This window comes from Orycteropus afer, unplaced genomic scaffold, assembly GCF_000298275.1.
Source record: "Orycteropus afer afer isolate SDZICR_OR568_19922 unplaced genomic scaffold, OryAfe1.0 scaffold00061, whole genome shotgun sequence".
NCBI lineage: Eukaryota > Metazoa > Chordata > Mammalia > Tubulidentata > Orycteropodidae > Orycteropus > Orycteropus afer.
The window spans coordinates 11,870,519-11,895,471 of record NW_006921648.1 but is presented as its reverse complement, the minus strand read 5'-3'; the positions used below and the strand labels follow the sequence as shown (position 1 = coordinate 11,895,471).

At 48.4% G+C, this 24,953-nt stretch overlaps 1 protein-coding gene across 1 annotated transcript in view; it reads right to left on the bottom strand.

Annotated features, from left to right (window-relative positions):
- Positions 1-24,953, bottom strand: part of SNX29 (sorting nexin 29) — a 681,105-nt gene that overhangs the window by 479,487 nt on the left and 176,665 nt on the right. The window contains exon 15 of the mRNA XM_007939635.2: positions 23,768-23,896. Coding sequence (XP_007937826.2) covers positions 23,768-23,896 — 129 coding nt within the window. The remainder of the gene's footprint in view (positions 1-23,767; positions 23,897-24,953) is intronic.

Below are 24,953 nucleotides of genomic sequence, written 5' to 3'. Positions count from 1 at the left end.
GACTTGACGGCACGTAACAACAACTACTACTCTGGGGTGCACACACTGTCAGCAGGGTAGTTACCTGCATTCAAGAACATGTCAAATAGTTGGACAACGCAATGTGACAGGAATCTCAAGACAAGACCAAGAAGCTGTGAAGCACCAGAGAGAAGCAAGGAGGCTTCCCAGAGGTGGTGACACTGGAGCAGACTCTTGAAGACCTTGCATAGAAGCCTGTTAAGAAAAGTCACATCAGGCAGACAAAGGGGGCAAAGCACATGCAAAGGCCAGAAGCACAAAGCGCTTTCAGAGAATGACCTTGTGTGATGTCCTGATTTTATCGTGCAGGCACCATTAAAGCCTTTGCAGCAGAGAGGCCGCAGGTTCGACCCCCAGCTCCTTCACTTACTGGCGCATATGAACTTGAGCAAGGCACATAACCCACCTGAGCCTGTTTCCTCATCCGAAAAATGCAGAAAGCAATGCCGACTTCACCCTCGTGCTACACAGACCTCGAGTGGCCGTTCCACATGAAGGCTGGACAGAGGGCCCAGCCCACGGGTGGCATTTGATGGTGGCCACCACTGTTAAGGCACCACCACCACAGCAAGTGCTGGTCTGAGATGGCAAGGCCAATCCACAGAGCTCTCTGGCAGAGCAGAGGGGCCAGGGATAGGTACTGAGACTCCATCCTCACTGGCCACCCCAGGACAGCAAGAGCAGCAGGGTATAAAGAGCCTTGAAGTCCCCAAGTCTCTGCCCTGAGCCCCCCCTCTGACTCCACACAGCTGTGTGGCCAACTCTGTGCACACTGCCTACTTCCCGTCAAGCCCCCATACATCTCCACTTTTCTGCCCTGGGGCTCAGCCCCCCAGTCAGACAGTCTGCCAGGCAGGGAGGGACTGCTAGCACCTCTAGGGACAACCATCGGTAATGGCGGATGGAAGTCGTTGTGGATAAACGCCCAGCCTCCATCCTTCTGTGGCAATTCTGAGATGGTTTCTAACTGGTCCTCAGGGGCCCTCTAGTTGCCCACTTGTAACCATCTCAAGAAGACCCACCTGATTCACTGCCCCTCTTGCTCATCTCACTACCGCTGCTCCCTCACCACAGCATCCTGGGAGCACCTCCAAGGGAACTGCCTGCAGCCAAGTACTTATCTCAAGCTCTGCCTTTCTGCCGCAGAGCTCAGATCTGCCCAGCCCAACAAGTGGGACAACCTCTCAGAACTTAAAAGGCCACCCACGGTCTTGGCCACACATCCTTATGGACCCCACCCTACCCACACTGGCACAGGGGAGCTATGAGGAGTTTTGAACACCTGAGGGACCACTCCCTGAGCTCCCGTTCTCCTAGGCCTGGGAAAAGACCATGCCTTGAGAGTACTTTGCTCTTTCTCCCAGTCGGCCACCCACCCACCTAAGTACATGCTGGGGCCTGCCTTGCAGACTACGTAGGGTTAGAAAAGCAATAAGGGGCCCCAGTTCCAAGTACTTACAATCCAGTGGTGAAGCCAGACATGGTGACTATCCTGTGCACTAGGATCTCTGCTAAAATAGACTGACACCTTCCTCCATTTCTACCTTCACTGGACATCTTGAATCCTACTGCAGACATCGAAAAGCAGGGAGGGGTATCACCACAAGTGCAGTGCTCCCTTAAAACTCACCCATACGAAACTACATGGTCAACGATGACTTTAAAACAAAGAGGAGACTGGAAGGGGCCAGAGAAACCAGATAAACGCAAACGGAACAATCAGAACGGAAATCACGAGAATGTTCGCACATTGTAAAGAAAGCAGCCGAGGTCCCTGAACAACTAGTGTAGAAATGCTGTGTGAACCTTCATGAAAACACAGTAAAATAACCTCGAAAAGAGGGGGGGCGGGGGCAGGAAGGGCAATCAAGGCAGTGAGGAGCCAGAGCCTCTAGCAACCCAGGCATCCTCATGAAAGGGTCCGTGTGAACAAGCTGGGCCACCCGGCCGTACAGGCCCGTCCTTGCAGCAGTGCCACCAGCATAACAGGGAGACCACCAACTCGTGACCACATGGTGTGTTCGTGTGGCTTGTGGCCACTGCAGTAAGATAAACCATAGAGAGTGCCAGGCCTAAGATGCTCTCAAGCACCCAGCTCAGTCCACACCTTGAATTTTCCATCTAAGCGCAGCCTCTGCCTCTATGAGACACCTCACACATGGCATCCCTTCTCTCCCCACGGAGTGAGCAAGGCCACTGTCATTTGGTCCTCGGTGACAGGCTGCAGGCTTTGTCTGCAGCCTTCCTACTGATGGCAACACAGCCACGAGAAGCAGGCCTGTAGCCCCGGCAAGAGAGGGGTCTGGGCCCCATGATCCAAGCCAGATCTTCTCTCCTAGTTGTTAATGACTGTGTCCCTGGGTGACTTCATCCTTGTGTCTCAAGAGAAACATTCTGTAGCCTGTTAGCTATCCCTCCCAATGGCTTGCTGAGTTCTCTGTGTCTCCTGAATTCACTGACTGACCTAGTTACTCTTCTACCAACATAATACACAGGCTATTTCCCGGCACACACAGCCACCTAATCAGACTGTTACAGACCTTCTACACAACACTTTTCTTCCTGGGATGGAGTCTTCTCTTCTAATCAACGGTGGCAAGGAGCACAGGTGGCCTGGGCAGGGGCGGGGACTCAGAAGTGCGATGTTTAAGTTGAGACTCAGCACCCACAGAGTCAGACAAGCCAAGTCCAGAATGGGGCATCCCAGCAGAGGGAATGCCGGTGGAAGGCCGGGGACGGGGGGGGGCGGGGTTGGTAAGGAGACACGTCTTTTTCGAGCTACTTTCATTCATTCCTCAGATACTTGCCAATCATCGGCTCTGTGCTAGGCACTGGATTCAGCCTGAGCGTGAGGATACAATGATGAAGAAACAGCCTCTCTCTGGGGCTCCAAGCCTCAATAGGGACGCACACAAGTACATCACTACAAACCAAGGCTGCAGAGCAAAGGACACGGTGCCGGAATCACAAGAGAGCCTGTTTTAATCTGGGCTCTCAACTAGCATGGGGCAGCCTACTCCAGTCTCACGGGTGACAGGGAAGCCTACTCCCAATTGTGGGGGGGGGGGGCTCTCAGAGGGGACAAGACAACCTGCTGTAGTCTCAGGGGTCTCAGAAGGGATAGAACAACATTCTCTGGTCTCAGGGGTTCTCAGATGAGACGGGGAAGCCCACCTCCTCCTGTCTCCAGCCACTCAGGCCTGGAGGATCAACTTCCACCTCCAAACTTAAATACTGTTTGCCCCTCTCTGGACAATTACGGTTAGCCCGCTGCCATATTCTCCTGCAGATACATCTATTTCAGCGCTTTGTGCATTCTTGCAAGGACTAGGAGAGGGGAGGAAAAAAACCCTTCCAATTATTTATACGTCAAGATCCATAAAAATAAGAGAGGACTGTGCATCAAATGTTCTTAACGCTTTAACATAACAGACCCTGTGACGCACTCCCAGAAGTCTCAGCTTCTCAGAAGAGGAAACCGTCATGGGGAGCCAGACGCAAAGCAGGCAGAGCAGAGCTGAGGCACGGCAGACAAACACCTTCTGTTTGTCTTCATTTTAAAGCTCAGCCATTTGTCATCCTGTCTCCCCACTTTGCTACATAAAACTTTCTGTGAAAGCTCATGAGAAAGATTAGGAAACATGTCGGGGTAAGGTGAGACACGCAAAGTCACAGCTGAAGCGCTCTGATGGCACCACCATAACCTGGACGAGGCTGACACAATCCTGCTGGTCTAGGAACTTTGAGCCAGGAAACATGTTAGCACCTGCAGAATTAGATAATACCTTAGAGGCTGGAACAGCCCTCCTTACAACTGAAAATGAGTCACATGGCCCCTTTTTCAACTATTACCCTTGACCAAAAACAGCCAACAGCAGGGGAAAGAAAAGCTATGGTAATACATGTGACGACAGAAACCCCCCAGAACCACCACCACATGCAACGTCATGGCGACAACCATGATGAGTAGCCATCAGAGGGATTTCGTCACAGAGCCTGGAGGCAGTGTTACTATCAGGTACCATCCAGTCGATTCCAACTCACAGAGACCCCCGTGACTGAGTAGAACTGCCCCAAAGAGTATTCTAGGCTGTTATCTTCTGGAGAGCAGATCGCCAAGTCTCTATTAGTCCTAGGAGCAAAACCCAGGTCACATCCTCCTCACACTCGCCTCCCTGGTGCGTCCAACTGTGCCTCTGTTCAAGGGTCACATCACTCACCTGCTGAGCGATCTCCACTTCAGATAAAGGAGTCACTGCTAAGTAGCCCTGTTGTTGTTGTTGTTATGTGCCATCGAGTCGGCCCCGACTCATAGCGACCCCTCTCTTGGGTTGCCGAGGCAGTATCACTACGGAAGTAGATTGCCCAGTCTTCCTTCCGAGGAGTGGCTGGTGGGTTTGAACCATCAGCCTTCTGGTGAGCAGTCAAGTGCCTTAGGCATTATGCTACCAGAGCTCCTTAAGTAGCCCTAATCGGCACAAATGAATGAAAATCATAGGCTGTGACCCCACTGGTGACCCAGGGACAAATTCCACTGATGGCCTGGGGGCTTCTGACACTGTGACCCCAGCAACTGAAAAAAGATGCAGGCTAGACTGGCTATCTGGAGACAAAGTCACTGGGTGGTACTCAGCTCAGTGGCCACAGTAACCTGCACAGCACTCAGGGGCTGACTCACTCTGCAGAAGACCGACTACTTAATGGCTTCAGGGGAACACAGGTTAAGAAATGAAGGAGACACTCTCGATGAGAACACCAGGCTCAGTGAGGCCTTGCTGCGACAGGAGCTGCCTGCAGGAGCTGTGTAAATTCCTCATTTGCAGTGTTTGCTCTTTCCTCATCCCAGGTACCAAAGGCAATGCAGAAGGCTGACTAATCAAGGACCAAGCAGAAGCACACCCATGGTTGATGCTACCCCTTCTCATGCCCATCTCTTCTCTGCAATCAGTGGCCCTGCTTTAGATCCCAGCTCCCCCCTCTCTTGCCCGAATGGTCCAAAGAACCTCCAGCCCAGTATCAACTCCTCCAAGATTGGTTTTTGTCCATGAAGACTGGGGGGTGAACTGTCCACAGAACAGAGCTAATCAATTATGCCCCCTTCTTAAAGGCCTTCAGTAGATCCCTGATGCCAGGGCCAGAACCTCTGGAATCTGTACCCAGGCTGCCCTTCCAGAACCTTCCTAGCCATTCCCCAAGTGCGTCCTAGCCCTGAGGACGCGATGCTGCAGCTCGGCAAGCTCCCGACAGCATCCTTAACACGCTGTGCTCTTTCATGCTTCCCTCCCATTGCACTAACTGTCCTCTCCACTCAACGGCCTGGAATGCCCTCCTGGGAGCTTTTGGAACACAGAGGTGGTGTCTTCTCCTCTTGGATCCTTAGACCTAGAAACCAAGCATGACTGGAGATGCTTACAACAACAATCATGGGACAACATGGAATGCCCTCCGTTTGTGAACATCTGTGCCTCGGACACCAAGCCACACATGCTGACCTGCATTAGCTCAGTAATCCTCATCATCACCCATGTGGAAGGCCCTACCATTACCCTCATGTCACAGAATTAAAAAGCTGAGGCTCAGAGAGGTTAAAGTAACCTGCACAAGTTCACAAGTAGTTCAACAAGTAGTTAACACAGGGATTAGAGTCAATATCGGAGTGAAAAGCCCTACTGTTAATCACTGCAGGGGCAGTCATATGTACCAACAACCACAGCACACAGCTTCAGCTACCTCACCACCCAGGGTGAAAATGAAGTAAATTATGCATTTACCGTTACTCGTGCACAGTTTCATGCAAGACCCTGAGCAGAGGCCACTGCCTGCCTCCCCAACACTCATTCTCCCCTTCTGTTCTACTTAGGGGGACAGTGTGCCCTCCTGAGAACCCAAAGTCCCATTCTGCAGCATCCCTGGCAAAGTATGTCTGGGCCACTGAGACGTAAGGGAAATGATTCTGAGTGACTTGCAGGTATTCCCCTTTTTTTTTTTTTTTTTTTTTTTAATGTTTATTGTAATTTGGGTGAAAGTTTACAGAGCAAATTCATTTTCCATACAGCAGTTCAAACACATTTTGTTTCTTGACATTGACTGCAATTCCCCACAACCTAACAGCTCTCTTCCTCCTTCCTTCCTATAGTTACCTCTTCCTTGTGTCTTTCTTTCCTATGCATTCCTGAATTTGCTCTGTAAACTTTCACCCAAATCTCCCTGTGCAAACCCTGCCCTACGGTTCTCCCACGATTGATTGTTCTAAAGTGTGTATCTACCTGATGTAAATGTTCACCCTCTACATGTCTGTCTGTTGTTTGGCTAGGTGCCACAGGAGTGAGGTCAGTTCCAGACTCGAAGGGTGACTAGGGGCCAGACTCTCAGAGTTTTCAGAACAAGATCACCAGGCCTTTCATCCAAGGTGCCTCTGGGCGGATTGAAACTCACAACCTTTCACTTAGTAGCTGTGCACATGAACCATGTACACCACCCAGGGACTCCAAATTATTTACTGGAAGATGGTAAGACTTTGGAAAAAAGAATATGTAGGTCAGAATAAGGTGGACTAAGTACAGAGAAGGAGAGAGAGGCACTAAGGAATCTGACAAACAAACGAGCAAATGATGAGAAAAATCCTGAGATCCAATAAGCTGCTGCTTCTTGCTGTTGCTGGGGGCTGCTGAGTCATTCTGAGTCCCAGTGACCCCTGTGACAGAGTGGACTGGCCCATGGGGATTCGTAGGTTGTAATCTTTACAGGAGCAGACTGCCGGGTCTTTCTCCCATGCAGCAGCCAAGTGCTCAACCATTCCATCACCAGGACTCAAATAAGCTTAACCGTGGTTAACTTAAGCAACCTTGGAACACGAAAGAGCCTCCCGAGGTACTGCAGAGATGCGCAGTGTGTGTGTGGAGGCAGTTGAGGCATAGCCACTCCTTCCACATTACCAGACACGAGAGGGAACTGAACTCAAAGGAAAAGGATTCCTCGCGAGATCCTCCTTGGGCTCCTCGGCATCTGGAGCTCTGTAACAGCCCTCCGAGGGCTTGCAAGATGGCATTCGGGACCCCGATGCCACTTCAACCAGAATGGCCCAGCTCTCAGTGGGTTTGCATTTGGGGCTTTGGAAGAAAGGATTGTTCTCCTGAAATGAGGGCATTTTTAGGATGGCTGTGGTGGCCGGTGCAGTGTGACGGCAGCGAGCGTCTCACATCTTCGCGCTGTCTGTGCACAGCACCTGGTGCAACTCAGTGCACCTCTGTCTGCTGGGTGAACAAGTCGACTTTGCAAACTCCCAGCAGCACGACCCTTGACAGCTGCCTCTCCTGCAGCCTCGGCTGCTGCCGAGAATAACTCCCCTCTGCTGAGCTTCCTGCTGCGCCCGCTCCGGCCCCAGAATAACGAGACGTTGCTCGGCAATGATGTCACTGCCAATGTCACCGCCTGCAGGGCATTCACATGCTGGCTGTATCCAAGATGCGGGCTCCATGTTCAGTGACATGGAAATTGCCACCTTCTGAACCGTACCGGAAAGGCAGGGTTTGGAAAATTATTTTCGACAAATAACCGGGTTGCACATTCTACCTCTCTCAAGCTAAGGAGGAAACTCGAGGTGGTTAAACTGAGCAAGGGACGCCGGTTCCCTGGGTTGGTGAGTCCCATTGTTCTGTTTCAACCACGGCTTGGAAGGAACACAAAAACTACCACTTGCTTGGAAGCACTGTCTCTTCCCATTGTTCTGTTTCCTGGGCCGTTTCATTCCCCTCAGCCATTCTGTTACTCCTATTTACTCCTTTCCACGTCTCGGCCTCCTTCTCGTTAGACGCACTGGCAAGTGGAGCGTTTATCAGTGGTGAATGCGTTCCCCCCCCCCAGTGGATAATTATCATAACCTTTTAACGGGAGCACTATCGTATTTATTGGTTTTGGTAATTTTTTATCTCCTCCCACTTCTGAGCTTTGGCGATGAAAAGCGACAGGCTCAAGCCACGTTTCAGACACAACCTTCTCCCTTCACAGCTGCACATTTTTCACATCGTGATGAAGCGCCCCAGCCCGTGTTTGGTACAGAGCTTGTGGGAACATCTGGCGCCGGGTACTAATGGGCCTAACGCTTAGCCATTCAACATGGGGACGTGGCTCAAAAAACAGATGGTCGCAGAAATACACCTTGCTGCTTACACTCTCAAGATCTTAGTTCATCAACAAAACCTGAGTCTCTGATTGGAATCTAGAAGCATTAGAGAAAATAAACAAGCACATGGCTTTCTCCCTTCGCGTGACTGCTTTAAGAAATGCTAGGCTGCTCCTACAAGCTCCGCTGGCATAGTGCTTAAGTGCTCAGCTGCCAGCCACCAAAAAGTGAGAGGTTCAAACCCATCGGCTGCTGTACGGGAGGAAGACGTACAGGCAGTCTGTTTCCATAAAGATCCCAGCCTAGAAACGCTGTGGGCAGTTCTACTTTGTCTTATGGGGTCACTTGTGAGTGGGAACTGACTTCATGACAATGGGTTACAATGCTCCCCTCCCGACTGTCCTTTATGCCTCTGTCATTTCATAGGGAGAGGTGCAAAATTCTGAAAGGGACACGAAGGAATGTATATGGCTCTCCACTCTCTGTGGCGATTGAGAAGGTGCTCCCATAATTCTAAGTTTAGACGTTAACGCATTTGGCATTTTCATTCAGCTACCTTTAGGGGAACCCCATGTCACTGCTCCCCCAAAAATCATCATCTGGGAACATGCTCATGCCAAGGATGCCCTGACCTTCCACATTCGCAAACACAGGGGCCAAGAGAGGAAGAGTGATGAGCCAACGGTCCCAGCTCTCGTGACGGGCTCCTCCCACTCGTTCAATGTGACCGCACCCGGAAAACACTCATCTCCTTTGTCTGTAATCTCACTCCTGGGAATACACACTAAGCAAAGGAACAGAAGGAGGAGAAAGAGCTATATTTACAAGGAACCTCACCTCAGCTTTCCTAGGATCAGAGAAGACCAGAAGCAGACCAAAGAGTAATGCACACGGAAACCACCAAATAAACAATTAAAAATGACAAGGTGATCTTAAAGGAAAAAAAGCTGGACAATGAATAAAGGAGATGGAGAAAGAATTGATGCATTTGAACTATGGTGTTAGTGAAGAATATTAAATATGCCACAAGAATGAACAAAACCGTCTTGGAAGAAGTGTAACGGTTAGAAGGAAGGATGGTGCATTTTCATCTCATGTACTTTGTCAGGTGGGGCCAGTCCCTGGAGCAGGCCATCAGGCTTGGTAAAGTAGGGGGTCAGTGAAAAAGAGGAAGACCCTCAATAAGATGGACTGAGACACTGGCTACAACAAGGCGCTCAAACACAGCAACAGCTGTGAGGATGGAGCAGGGCAGGGTTTCGTTCTTTTGTATGTGGGGTCACTAGGAGTCAGAACTGAGTCAGTGGCACCGAACAACACGGGATCAAATGAACAGCAGCAAGTCAAAGGATCAGACAGGAAACTGAGGAGGCAGTGAGTTTATAGTAGTGTGGAACCAACAACTCACAAAAAGAGGGTGATAATGGTTACACAACTAAAGAATTTAATCAGCGTCACTGACTTGTACACGTAAGAACTGTTGAATGGTGTATGTTTGGCTGTGTATATTCTCAACAACAGAATAATTTTATTTTTTAAATGACAAGGTGCAATCACAAAATGACAGATGAGCGTATAGAGACCAACGGTTATTAGTGGGGATGGGAGAGAGAAAGGGAGGGAGTCATTGCTTAGGCACTGAGTTTCAGTTAACGCTGGTGGACTAATCTGCAAAGGATGGCAGTAATGGCTGTACAACGTGGTAAACATAATGCCATTGAATTATGCATGTAAACACTGTTGAATTGGCAAGTGATTTGTTATGTATACATTTGACTACAATTTTTTAACAAATTGATAAGGTAGCAGGCCTTCCCACACACACTGTGGTAAGACTTCTTTCTTGAAAAGGATGTTGTCAAATGCATCAAGAACCTTTATACTCTTACCTTCTAATGTGGAGATTCTACTTTTAGAATCCACTTTAAGAAATTTTTTTTAAATAAAGGAGGGGGTGGTTATGAAAAATATGCTCACGGAAACACTACTTCTATAAGAGGGAAAGCAAAGAACTGGATACAACCTAAATGGTGAGTAACAGGGAATGATGGAAGAAAGGCGGCCATCCAAACGGGTATCAAAAGTGACGCATTTACGACTCAACCATTTTTCAAAGAAGTATCTTGATTAGAGCTTCAGAGTAAACTGAAGTATGTGAAACGAATGTACACATAAAATAAACAGGAATAAAATTCCTCAACACATTAACAGTAACAGTACCCAAGCACAGGGGTGATGGGTGATTTTCTTCTTTAAACGTTTCCGCTCTTTCTACACTGAAGTATGGTATCTTGTCTATCACTTTCATGTGCAGGGTGAATAAACCTATTTAAACATAATTGGAAATCTATGTGGAAACATAAGAAGATGTGATAAAATATACAGAATGTAATTCATACAACACAAAGAATACTAATGGTGACGTAATTATGTAAAAATTATACTTCAATGGATAAAGAAGAATGGAAAAAGCGAGTGGGCTAGAGTAGTGGTTTGGGAACTTTTCCATTTAGCTTGCACTGCTGCCTTTCCAACTTAAAGGTCAATTTTTCAAGCAGGGGAACAAGCACTGTCTCAAGAAACCTCCGGCTGGCCAGTCACGGGGAAGCCCGTCATAGCTCCTTCCCGTGGCCATAGTAACCTAGAAGCATTCAACTCAATGGTGAGAGCACAGCCAGATGCCGGGCCCTGGATCACGTAAGCAAATCCGTCAGCACCTCAAAGCAAGTCTCCGTGCTGTTTAGGGTCCATTTACAAATAAAATCTAAAGCAAAAGTGGCCAGTGTTGCTGATTAATTCCAGTAGTGGGCCACAGTATTCTCTGTATTCCTCAAACCCGACATCCAACAAAAATATTTTACCTCCCAATAAAAGTCTCAAATGCCATTGCAACACTGAGAGCCCACCTGAGGGCTTCCAGACACAGGCAGGTCTACCCTTTCAGGTTCACTGCCACAATGGTAAGGCCTTGCCAGTCAGACCAGCAGCCACAGCACCACCTGGGAGCATGTTAGAGACACAGCCCAGACGTCCTGAATCAGAATTTGGATTCCAGCAGATCCTCAGGGGCTTTGTGAATACAGGTAATTTTGAGAAGCGCTGCTCTAAGCCCCTGGCTCTCACCCTTGGCTGCACATTGGAGCTGACCTGAAAAGCCTGGGTCTCACCTCTAGTTAATTGCTCTGCAGGTCGCTGCCGGGACAGGTGGCTTTTAAGAAACTCTCCAGGTGACTGTTATTCAGGGCAAAGTCTCAGTAACTATCCAGCTCGTCCACCCAGAGCCAGAGGATTCTTCAGGGGAAAGTTCATGCCACTGCAGCAAGAAGAGTCTAGGCGAACTCCAGAAGAAGGGCTCTTGGCAGCCCTAAAATGGAGCAATCACGCACTTCACAACACCAGCAATAATCACCACGGCAGGCTTACTAAGCACTTACGCAGGGCCTGGTACGTATAGCTTTTCACGCACGATCTCTTGTATAACGTCTGCAAGGGAGAGACCACTATTAGCTTGTTTTCTAGATGAGAAGCACTAGGGGTTAAAGAACCATCTGAGATCACACATCTAGACGTGACGGAAACGAATGTCCCTGTGAGTGGGTGTTTCCTGGGACTTTACATCCTACACGCCTCCCTAGCCTCATCCCAGACCCTGCCCTGAGAGGCAGGGCTCAAACTCATCACACTGTGCTTCCGCCTAAGACTGAGGGGCCCTGGCAGCACAAGGGTTAAGCACTCAGCTGCTAAAAGAAAAGCTGCCGGTTCCAATCCACTCAGTGGCTCTATACAAGAAAGACCGGGCAATCTGCTTCCATAAACATTACAGCCAAGAAAGCCCAAGGGATAGTTCCACTCTGTCACACAGGGTGGCTGTGATTCCAGAATCAATTCCTGGCCATAACAGCAATCAAGGCCAACTCAACCAGAGCGCATGTGACCCTCAGCCAAAAGGTCACACACCCTTCCCATGAGCATCAGTGCTAAGAGGTTATCAAGGAGCTCGGCTGGGGCTGGGACGCTACCCAAAAGGGTCAAGCCCACCAGACACTCTGTGGCAGAAAGATGAGGCAGGCCACACAGGTGGCTTCCATAAAGATTCACAGCCTTGGAAACCCTACAGGGCTGTCCTACAGTCACGAGGAGTGGGAATCGACTCAATGTCAATGGGTTTGGTTTTGCTTTAGAGGTTATCAGGAAGGACCAGTCGCTGAAGGAAGGCATAGCGCTTGGGAGAGGGAGAGTCAGTGAAAAAGAGAAAGGCCATCGACGAGATGGACGGACACGGTGGCTGCGACAATGGGCTCGCACACAGCGGCTGCGGGGAGGGCGCAGGGCTGGCGGGGTTTCATTCTGTGCACATGGAGTTGCTACGAGTTGGAACCGACTTGGCAGCACTCAACAATAACAGAGATCAGAAGCGTCAGAAGATAGGCCTGGCAATCTGCTTCCAAAAGGTTACAGGCTTGACGACCTCATGGGGCACAGTTCTACTCTGCACACACAGCTGTCCCAAGTCATAACTCACTCAGTGCCAACCACCAACGGCAGGGTCAGAGCAGCTCTATCTTCATCACCTCTGACAAAGCTCCACACAGTGCAGGAAACATCTGATGACTGAACCAACAGGTGAACATGCGAACATTAACTAACAACCCATCCGTCACTGCACTTCCACAGCACCACACTTTGGAAAAACTGTCCCTCCTGAGCCATCAATCTCCTGCCCTGACATGTGTGCCTTGTCCTTATACACCAGTCCCATCCCATACACTCAAACATCCTTGGCTGGCTGATGTAAGTCATTAAAGACAATAATAAGGCTAATGACAAGGATGTGCCAAAGGGTGACAAAGAGACACAACTCACTCAGCTAATGGGACTTGGTCCAGTGGAAGAGCCAGCAAACCTGGGAAGGAAGCTGCAGGCCCAAGGAGAGACAGGAGGCCGTGGAACACACAGCAGGAACTTAACAGATAATGCCCAAATTCACCATCAACAGGGCCCAGTCCCTGGCCAAGGGCTCCAAAACAGCAGGAAGGCTGATGAGCAAAGCCTTCTGCATCAGTGAGTGTTGGTGATGTAACAAGAAACAGAAAAGTCAGCTCAAAGTGGCTGAAACAGCAAAGGGGGGTTACTGGCCCACGTAACTGAACAACTCTGAAAGGGAGATCTGTTCCAAGAGAAGGGAATTCAGCAGCCCAGTGATGCTGTAAGGCTCAATTCTCTCACATGCCTCTCCAGTCCACGATGAGGCATTAGCCTCACTCTAAGTCCATCTGTCTCATGGCGGTGAAGCTGCTAAAGCAATTCCAGTGTGTACACCCTCACAGCACATGGTCCGAAAGGAGGAGCCTCCTCAACCACCAATAGACAAGGAATCATCTTCCTCCAAACTTCTCAGCAAACATTTGACCACATCTCCTTGGCCAGTGTAGATCACGTGCCTATTTCCTGCAGCAAGTCCAACCACACCCCCAGTAAGTGAAGGCTTGGTTACCTGAACCAACTGTGAAAAGAAGGCAGAATTATCTTGATCAGATTAAATAAATCAGGGCTGAACCCTTGGGAGGGTTCGATCACTACCAACAACCAAGAAAAACATCAAGCATGGCTGATACCCTAGTGTGGGAGAAGTGTAGGGGAGGGCTGTTTGGAAGGCGGTACAATGTCCACTATAGCAACTCTTCTGTGAATGAAAGAACCCTTCTCATAATCCACAGACACACGCTTTTAAAATAAGACACAATGCACATACTAATTTTTGAGGGACACAAAGACCAAACCTGGGTCTACTTCGGTCTTTACTCACCCTTAGTGCAAAGTTTGGTTTTGTTTTATACGGTGAACTTAAGCTACTCTTCCACAGCATGTTTCTTCTGCCAGACAGAACCAAACGACGGGGGTTCTGTAAAGGAATGGCTCAGTCTCCCTTCTTCAGTCTCATGTACACCACCACCACCATCTTGGCCTTGAGAGTTCACCTCAGTTCCCACTGCTCCATCAGCACTAACACAGGGATGGCAAGTTCTGAGCATGCCTGCCATCACATCTCCTTGCAGTGAGCATGGCAGACACTGCTAATCAATAAAGCACTCTCTCCTGATGAGCCCAAATGAGATCCAGAATCCTCTCAACCAGGAATCTCAGATAGCCACTCTCAGTCAGAGCTGGCAACGGGAGGAAAACTATTGGTTTTCCCTGTCAACGTATGTACTGCAGCTGAGGAGATGGCAATAATAAGGCACAAACCACTGGTTCCAAAGGCTATCCTTAGACCCAGGACAGGCTCAGAATTCACGCTTTGGTCCCATGCTTGGCCTTCTCAACTCTGACCATTTGCCTCTTGTGATAAAGAGGCAGTCATTGTCTTTTGATGGACACTCAACACATTTACTGGCCTTTTTCACAAAGGGCACAGTCTTCCTATTACTCTAATCATTAAAAAAAAAGGAGAGACCGAGCCTAAAGGCAGAAAGCAAGATTGAAAGCCTTCATCAAAAGTCAATAAAGGTCTCTCAGGGCTGCATGAGTGAGCTCTTGAGGCCCTCGTCTGACCTTCCCTTGCAGACTGTGCAGGCCATGGCTCAGTCTCACATTCAAGACATTGTCACAACAGCTCAACAGGGACAAATAAACAAAGGGACACAACGCTGGGCAGGCAGGGCTGGGAAAATTACAGCAGGAGGAGCGGGAGGTAAAATGAAGACCAAAGGGACTGAATGCTCATTACACAGGGAAGCGTGAACAACGGGAGGGCCCACGAGGCTCTGCCCTCGCCTCAGCGTCCCTTGCCACCCAAAGCACCAGCCAAGACGAAGGAATGAGACAGTTACCGAGACTCACAGTGGACCTGGAGCTACACACCGGGTGCTTTACTTAGGGTCATCGCTGTTCTCTGCCATCAAGTCGATCCCAACTCACAGCAACCCTGTATGACAGAGCAGAGTTGCCCTGGAGGGCTTTCTAGGCCTAGGCAATCTTGACAGGAGCAGAGCACAAGATCTCTTCTCCTTCTAGAATCACTCAAGTGAAAACCCAAACTCACCGCTGTCGAGGCAGTCCTAGCTCATGGCAAGCCTTCCTTGGGTTTCCGAGGCAGAATCGTTAGCTTGTTTAAAAAAAAAAAAAAAAAAAAAAGTATGATATGCTTTTGGTCTGTCCTTTCTCTGACTTGAGGATCTGTCAGGCTGTTGATCATGATTTTCTGCTCACTCCTGGTTCAATATGTCCAATTAAAAAAGCCTTTTCTAAAATATTACCTGTGGACACTGGGAGAAAGGGGGCTCTTCCCTTTGACTCCAGCATGAAGCTTGGTGCCCCCAGAAGCCATCTTTCATGCTCTTTGCGGAGCGTGCCTATGAATGACGCTACCACACCAAGGCCCCAGAGCCGAGAGTCAGGGAGAGTGGCTGACGTCGCCTGAGCACGTGGGTCCAGTGATGCCGGGAGAAAGGTATCCCTTCTGGCTTTCTCCATTACAGCCACAAAAATTCCTTCATTGACCCAAGCTAATTAGGTTTGGGTTTCAGCCACCAAAAAGCATGTTAATGTTGTTGTTGTTGTTAGGTACTAACTCATGGCAGCTCTATAGGGTTGTATGTGGCCAACCTCATCTGAAAAGGACCAATTATGGCATTCTTGAGAGGACGAGACACTGCCCAGGCCTGCACCACCCACAAAATTGCCGCTATAACTGAGCCCACTACTGCAGCCACTGTGTCAATCCACCTCAGTGAGGGTCTTCCTCTTTTCTGCTCTCTACTTTACCAAGCGTGATGTCCTTCTCCAGGGACTGGTCCTTCCTGATGACACGGCCAAGGTACGAGAGACAAAGCCCAGCCACCCTCACTCCTAGGAAACATGCTGGCTGTACTTCTTCAAGACAGATTTGCTTGCTCTTCTGCCAGTCCAAGGTATATATTCAATATTCTTCATCAACACCATAATATTCAAATGTATCAATTCTTCTTCCATCTTCTTCACTCCCCTATTCATTGTCCTGTTTTCACATGTTTACAAAAACAAAACAAAACAAAAATAAAAACCAAACTCACTGCCATTTAGTCAATTCTGACTCACAGTGACCCTGCAGGGCAGAGTAGAATTGCTCCATAGTGCTTCCAAAGCTTTAAATCTCTATGGAAGCAGACTGCCTCATCCTTCTCCCACGGAGTGGCTGATGAGTTTAAACCACCCTTTTGGTTAGCAGCCAAATGCCTTAACCACTGTGCTACCAGAGCTCCCATGACACAATTGAAAATGCCATAGCTTACGTTAGGCACAGCTTAGTCTTCAAAGTGACATTTTTGCTCTTCAACACTTAAAAGAGGTCTTTTGCAGCAGATTTACCCAGTGCAATATGTCATCTGATTTCTTGACTGCTGCTTCCATAAGCATTGATCATGGATCCAAATTAAATGAAAACCTTGACAACTTCAATCTTTTCTCCATTTATCATGATGTCGCTTATTGGTCCAGTTGTGAGGATTTTTGTTTTCTTTACATCGAGGTATAACCCATACTGAAGACTGTAATCTCTGACGCTTACCAATAAGTGCTTCAAGTCCTCTTCACTTTCAGCAAGCAAGGTTGTGTCAGCCACATATCACAGGTTGTTAATGAGTCTTCCTCCAATCCTGATGCCATGTACTTCTTCACATAATAAAGCTTAGCATGATGAAAGGATACAATTGTAACACATACTTTATTAACGCTAAACTCCAAAACTCAAACTCACTGCTATGGAGTCAATTCTGATTCTAAGCAACCCCCATTGGGTTTCCGAGGCTGGAAATCTTTACGGAAGGGGATTGCTCCATCTTCCTTTCACAGAGCAGCTGGTGGGTTTGAACCACTGACCTACTCGTTAGCAGCCAAATGCCTTATCCACTACACCATGAGAGGTCCTTTTATTAATAGTACATGCCAAAATGTTATCCCTCATTTCACAGGTGGGCAACCTGAGATTTCAGAAGTTAAGTGACCAAGTGGCAGAGCCAAGAGCACAGTCATGTCTACGCTGCTTCCCCAGCTAAGGATTAGAGATGGGACGCCTAGTCCAGCAGTAAGCATGACACACCCTGCATGAGGTCACCTCACAATAAACAGGAAGGAGAGGGCGTCGTCCAGTCCATCCCAAGCCACACCACTCTGACCCCTTTTAAATGTTGAAACAGATGACAACCAGAGGCTCAGAGTGGATGACTGAACGTCCCAGCCATGCAACTACTAACATGTTCTTTTTACTGCATCAGAACTCCCTAGGAGGAGAGAACAGTTGTGACAAAAGGCTGGTTCTGACAGGACAAAAAGGCCCCAAGCAGCATTTTGTAAAATAATCCTGTGGGTTTCTCCTCAAGACTGCTTTATTTCACCGCCTGGTGAATCACTATGACCTGGGAGTCTCTTCATGGATCCGACAGGTTTTAACGAAAGGGACAATTTACTTCAACTCAGGAAGCACCACTTTCCTCAATCTCTAATATCAAACAAGGGAGCCTGGTTAGTCAGAATTCTTGTAACTGAGAGAAAGCCAATGGCAAAATGACTGAACAACAAAAGGAATTGATTGGCTCACACAGTTGAAAAGTCTAGAGGTAAAATAGCTTCAGGAAAGGCTGGATCTTTCCTGAAATGAAACGATGGAAGAAGCTCAAACGATGTCATCAGGATCTGTTATTGCTCTCTCCCACCACTTCTCCACTGTGCTGTCTCCATTGGGGCTGGCATCTTGCCACCCGGTTGCAGCAATGACTGCAACTCCTGGCTTACATCACTTCCTCTCAAGAATGCTATAATTGGCTTGTGTCAGATCGGCCTGGCCACGTGAACGTCTGAGACCCAATCACGGTGGCCAAGGGAATGGAACAAGCTGCTGGGGGTAGTCACGGGTTTGCTCCATCAAACTACACGGACAGAATGCGGAAGAGAACAGTTCACCAAAGAAAATTCCCAGCAGGAAACCGAAGTCTAATCAGTGTGGGAGGAGCCTCCAAGACAGCCCCCAATAACCCCACCTTGCGTAACTCTCACCTGTGTCTCTCCCACAGCATACCAGGGTTGGCCAGTGTCATAAAAGAACACAGCAACAACGACCATGGGTCATTTCCAAGATTATGGTCCATCTTGGATGTTGTAAAATGGTGGTACAGTAATTGTGTCAGAACCCATCTAACTTCAGAGGGACTGATGACCAGGATCAGCCCAAAGTGGATTCCTATGAGGGGCAGCTCAGACAGACCTCCACTCTCCAATCTTTATACTAATTCTGACTCCAGCCATCCCTTCCACAGCACTTCTGGGCTGGGTTCAACAAGCCATTGCAATGGCCACACAGATATCAAAGATCATACTTACAGTTAAGAGGCTTAAGGAAGTAACGGGGTACAAGTTGGGATCAGGAAGCGTGTAGGTAAAGTCTCCCTTCTTCACCGCAGGGACAGGTCTCTCATCTCCCCTCGGGGCCCCTCACGTCAGGCTTCTTCTCGGCCCACTCAGGACAGGCTTCTCTGCCTTTGGCCTCCCCGCCATCAGCTCTGCTACAGGGCCCTCTCTAGGTCTGCTGCCGTCTTCAGTGTTACAGCTACTGGCTCACATTACAGCGCTCACAGGAGAGTCCTTGCCACCTCTCTCTCTGCCGCTTCTCTCTTCTTGTTCTTTTCCGCTTCTTCTTTCCTGTCTTCCTCCTTCTGTCTCTAAAACCTCCATGGGGTTAGCTGCATACAGACACAACTCCTTGTCAATTTCAAGGCATGGTCCTCCCACCAGGGCCATGAACTGACCAATCCCCTCTCAGTAGGACATAGATAATTCATTTGCATAGTAGACTCAAGACACTTAATTCTCACAATCTATTGGCCAGTCCCTGCAAGGCGCATACCAATCACAGGGCAGGCTGCAGCTCAGGGCCAGACAGTAAGTATCAAACCACAAGTTGTTTACAGTTTACTCAAGAACTGTCAACCTACCTGGACAAAAGTAACTAACCCCCTGGAGTAGAAAACTAGGGCAAAGGTAATGCCCCAGGGTTGAGGGGAGAAAGCTCTCAAGCTGTTTTTCCAAAGAACCAGGGAAAAAGGCCACATAAAGAAGCTCCCTTCACCACAGACATGCTCTCACTTGCTCTTATTCACCCTGGGAAGCCAGCAGCTATGTTGGAACTAGCCCTACAGAGAAACCCACCTGGCAAGGAGCAGACGCCTCTTGCTAACAGCACCATGAGTGAGCATGCAAGCAGCCCACCAGCCCCTGTGCACCCTTCAGATGACAGCAGCTTGGGTCAACAGTGTGACTGTGACCTACTGAGAGACCCAGGCCAGAACCCCTCAGGTAAGTCCTTCCCAGATTCCTGACTCAGCAACTGTGGAAGATCATAAACGTTTGCTGCTTCAGGCTGTCAACTTTGGGGCTAATTTGTCACAAAGCAAGAGATTGCAAACACAGTGAGCAAAATCAGAGAACATCCCCACAATAATCCAGCAACACCGCTTTCCCCCAAGGCTCTGTTCAAGGAACTTTGTGTCCTCTTTCTTGTAACATCTGCCTCCAAGCTTGAGTTTTCTTAATGAAATAGGAAATAAGGCAATCAATTACTGATGGACTGAGACTGACATAACCTAAACTACTACTCATTACAGTACTTGCCTGTCAGGACCCTAGTTGGGGCCAGAAAACACTGGGCTTGCGGCACGGCCTTGCTCTTTGTTGAGTCATGACAGCAGGGAAGACAGGCAATTACTTTTGAGCAAAACAAACATGGAATCAAATGCTGGATTTTCTTAGTGATGTTGCAATTTTAGAACTATATACACAAAGCCAACAAACACACACACAGATAACTGTAGTATCAGAATACTTCAGCAAAAGTCATTTCATTTCTCTCAGTCTGAAATACTCCAGCTCTTAATTCTTTCTCCAGTGTTGCCATTAAAATATAACTTTTGATGTGGCAAAATTTCTTAGTGATGTAAGTATTCCATTAAGGAAAAATGACAGTGATAGTGAACATTTATCAAGCACTTATTAAGCACATTCACAGAGCTAACACAGGGCCTCTCATTTTACTCATGCAACAACTCTTATGTGGTAGATTGTATTCTAATCCCCATTCTGTGACTAAGAGAGCTGAGATTCGGAGAGGTTAAGTAACTTGTCTAAGGTCACACAGCTAGTAAGCAGTAAAGCCATGATAACTCCTGCTGTCTGATGACAGGACCTATGCTCTAAACCATTAGGCTAAACATCTGCATTAGGAAATTTCAACCTGACCACACTGGGCCTGGAACAGGGAGGGCCCAATGCACACACAGGCTTTGCCTTCTAGCCAGGGATGCGTCACTGCCCCATCTTAACTGCACCCAGACTACATATGGCACCCCCAGCCCCCTAACGACCACTGGCCAGGGACGTCACTGCCCAACAACACTGACTGCCTTTTTGTGGGCAAAAGCAGGAATCACGTTCGAGAGATGGGAGAGGTCAATCATCTGGAGTAAGTCAGCAGTCCAACTGTTTGAAACGTACAAATCCAGCTGCTCTGTTCACGCCCTTCCTTTCATGTCCTTGTGAAGGACTCATGTGTTTGGTACAGAGGCGCCTTCTACCGGCAAACTGGAAACTTTTGGGCACCCTGACCTCTTAGTGACCCACTGTTTAAATGGGAAGTTTATCAAACTGCCTGGTTAAGAAACTATTTTATCCTTATCCATTTGTTGGCTGAGATTTCCCCACGAATGGTCAATTATTAAAAGACACTTACAATATAATACACTTGAAAGAGCTTGCTGGTATCCCAGGCCTTACACCTTTCCTCATGCATTCCTCTCCACTCAGTCCTCCCAGATGGAGAAGGCAACGCTATCCTCTCCAGTTCACAGATGAGGAAACACATGATGGCGGAAGTCAAGCAAATCACCCAGAAACACACGCTCTGCAAGTCATGGAGCAGGACTCAAGCCTGAGCTGACTCCCAAAACAATCCATTAACATGGCAGGAAACAGCCTCTGTCTGAGCTGATGAAGAATCAGAGCCACTCCAGACGTCAGTCTTTACTGTGAACATCAAATGCAATTATGGCACAGAACGCCCCTGTGTGGCCAGGCAGAAGGTGGTCTGGGGGAAAACGCCCAGCGAAGCATGTAACTGCTGATTATACACCCTGTCTCTGCGCTCTGGAGATGTCACTGTAAAACAGGAAGAAAGGAGAGAACCCCAAACAACAGAAATTAAATATGGGATCATTGTCCCAGCTTCTGGTTACACTTCCTAACCACCTCATAGTGGCGTCCACATCATGTACCAGGATGAAGACAGCAATGGCTGCTGTAAATTCACTTCATTCTGGATCCTCTGCGCACATCCACAAGCACACGTATCTCCTGATGTTATTTAAAAGTGATTTCAAAGAACCAGCAAGGATTTCTGTCACCTCCCTTATAGAATTGCACTGCATTTCTCTTCTGGAACCATACTGTTTACCTTACCTAAAACAGGAGTGGCGATGAGGACTAGAAACAGCCCAAGTGACCATGAACCAAGACTGGGTAATTCGAAATGGAGTGCTGGTTTTGTTATTAATTGCCATTAAGTTGGTCCTCACTCATGGCAACCCCACGTGTGCAGGGGAAACTGCTCCCCGGGTTTCCAAGGCTGTGACCTTTCAGACGCAGGTCGCCAGGCTGTCTCCTGAGGTGCCTCTGAGTGGGTTCGAGCTGCCAACCTTTCAGTGAGCGCTCAACCATTCTGTACCATCAGGGACTCCAATATGGCACATTAACTCCATGAAATACTATATCCAGATATTAAGAAAATGGTTACCAATAAAAACCTATTGGAGACAGTGAAGGCCGCTTTTGGGATAACAAACACCGCAAAATGCAGACTAACAGATGACAGGGTACAGATTCCAAGCACAGACAAATCAGGTAAGCAAGGATTTTTTAGGGGAGTTGCGATTTTGGGAGTTTGCGTTATTTTTTCCTTACTAAAACAGAAACGTTCTATCTTAATCTCAGAGACAGTTCGGTGTTGGTGGATAAGGGTCTGCCATCTTCTTTTTAGTGGCTCAGGGAACTTCGTTCTCTGCCCCAAAAGTTACTTCATCAGTCTACCATCAGCAGGTGTGAGAGCTGTGGTATCTAACATCACAGTGACTTAGGAAGTAAAGATGTCTCTTAAAGAGGCTCAACTAGAGTGTTAGAGAAATGCAAATAAATGGGAAGCATCCTGCCAGCCCCACACCTCACCAGTGGTATTATCAAGACCCACACTATGAGCACTGCAGGCAGAAGGAGGTCCCCTTGCAAGTTTCTGGGGACCACATAGTGCCTTGGTCCTGCTCTGGGTTGAAATGTATCCCCAGAAAAGATACGTTGAAGTCCCAGTTCAGTACCTGTGAACGTGGCCTTGTTTGGAAACGGGGTCTTTGAAGACGTGCTCACTTAAGTTAGCGTGAGGTCACAGTGCAGTACGGTGGGTCCTACCCCAAGCGGAGCAGTGTCCTTATAAAAGAGAAGAGACACACAGAAGGCCATCCATGGGAGGATGGAATCACGAGATCTGGAGCGACACAATGGTTAAGCTTGGCTACTGGCAAAGAGGTTGATAGTTCAAACCCACCCAGCAGCTCTAAGGAAGAAAGAGCGGGTCACCTACTCCCATGAAGATCACAGCCTAAGAAACCCTAGGGGGCAGTTTCCGTCACACGAGGTCACTGGGAGGAGAAAAATCTACGCAGCAGCACCCAACGCCAAGTCAAGGAACCCCAGGGACTGCCAGCCATCACCAGAAGCTAGGGGTGAAGCGGGAAACCAATTTCCTCCCTCAGAGCCATCAGAGGAAATCAACCTGGCCAGCAACCCGAGCTCAGACTTCCAGCCTCCTGGACCGTGAGACAGCGCATTTCTGGTCTCACAAGGCTCCCACTTTGCAGTATCTTGCTGCAGCAGCTCAAGGAAACGAACTAACACAGCCTCCACGGAGAGCCATCTGAGATCGCTGTCCCACCTGCGAATACAGGGCATTCTGACCCAGCAACTCCACTTCCAGGAACCTTCCCAACAAATATTCTCACATAGGAACAGAATGAGCAACCCGAAGGTCAGTCACTGGGGCAATGTCAGTAACAGGATATTGCCTGCCTCTTGGTGGTGAAATTAAATGAACTCTGTGGCAGTCAGTGAAGTACCCTGCGCTGGCAAAAAAAAAAAAAAAAGATGGGCACCCCTTGCAAGGGAAGAGGGGGAAAAGGGAAAAGAAAAAAACCTTGTGTACCCACACCCCTGAATGTGTGACTTGGGGTCACTATGAGTCAAAATCAACTTAGCAGCACCCAACAACAACAAAGAACGGATGACCTCTGGGACCAGGAACAATGACCACCTCCAGGAAGCAAACCAGGGGACTGGGGACAAAAGAGGGAAGTGCATAGTTTCATCTTTGGTACCTTTTATATTTTGAGCCATCCATACAAACATTTTTCCATTCCATGAAATAAGTAAAAACTTCAAATACAATGTTGTGTTCGTTTGCCACCATCGATTGTTTTTTTTTTTCATTAGAAGGTGTTAGTAAAAGGGGTGTAAAGGGGTTCTGGCCAAGCCTCTCCATCCCACCGGGCCGCCCCCTACCTGGCCAGCGCCTGGACCTTCCCAGCGTGCCTCTCCTCCTGCTCGGCCATTTTCCTTTTCAACGTGTCGATCTCCTGTCGGAGTGCGGCAGAATGCTCCATCTCACCGTCAAGCAGGTTCCGCAGCGATCTGAAAAGAGGGTGCCCGGATCAGATATTGTCAACCCAGTGTCCACTGAGCCCAAAACATAGTTATTTACCTAATACATCAAGACCTAAATCATTCATTCTCCACAAGACTCAGTGTAAACTATAGTTCAAGTCCATCTCAAATAACTTGGCATAAGGAGATCACCAACTACGGTCAGGAACCTCAGAGGAATGAGCCCGAGAGAACCACACGTGGCCCAGGTTCTGTGCTCTGACAGCCTAGGAGTACAGCTGTCATCAACAGCTTAAGTCGCCAGAAAACACTGAGTTAGCAGACCCAGCGAAGTCCCTCTAAAGACACCCAAGTCGAAGGTGCAGCACATTAAACGGAGAACATTTTGTCCCAATCACACTGGAGAGAGACTTAACAAAGAAAGGGATGCCGGGGGCCTCAGAGAAGAATCTGAGGCATAAAAATAGGCCTATGTTCAGATTACCTGATGGAAGTCTAATTTTATTCCCCCTCCTCAGGAAACAAACTCTGACCCTAGCTTTCTTTTGCCATTTCCAGGTCTACAAGCAGGACGTATCAGGAGGCATGTCTTCTACTTCCATATCAGTTAACCCTCCAAAGTAAGTCCGCCAGCATGCCATCCCAGCAGCTCCTCCAGAAGTAAACAAAATTACCACCAGGAAGTGAACCTGATGGCTCTGCCCACCATTTACTGGACTGTGCCTAAAGCAGCTCCTTCTAGAAAACCGGGGGGTGTCTACATACTAAATCCAGAAGACACTTGCCCCAGGACAACACAACGCAAGCCTGTTGGGCTTCCCATTGTCAAATGAACTCTCCAACACTGGTGCTCCCTGAAAGCTTTAAGAAAAAGTCCATCCTTAGGGCTGCTTATTATGCACAGGGAGACAGCTCAGGGCGCAGAAGAGCATGGAGGGATGGACACTGGGAAGAGGTAACTATGGGGAGGAAGTGGGAGGGGAGCTGTGGCATTGTAAATTTTGGTCAATGACATGAGACAAAGTATATCATGTGAACTGCTGTATGAAAAGTGAATTTACTCTGTAAATCTTCACCCAAATCA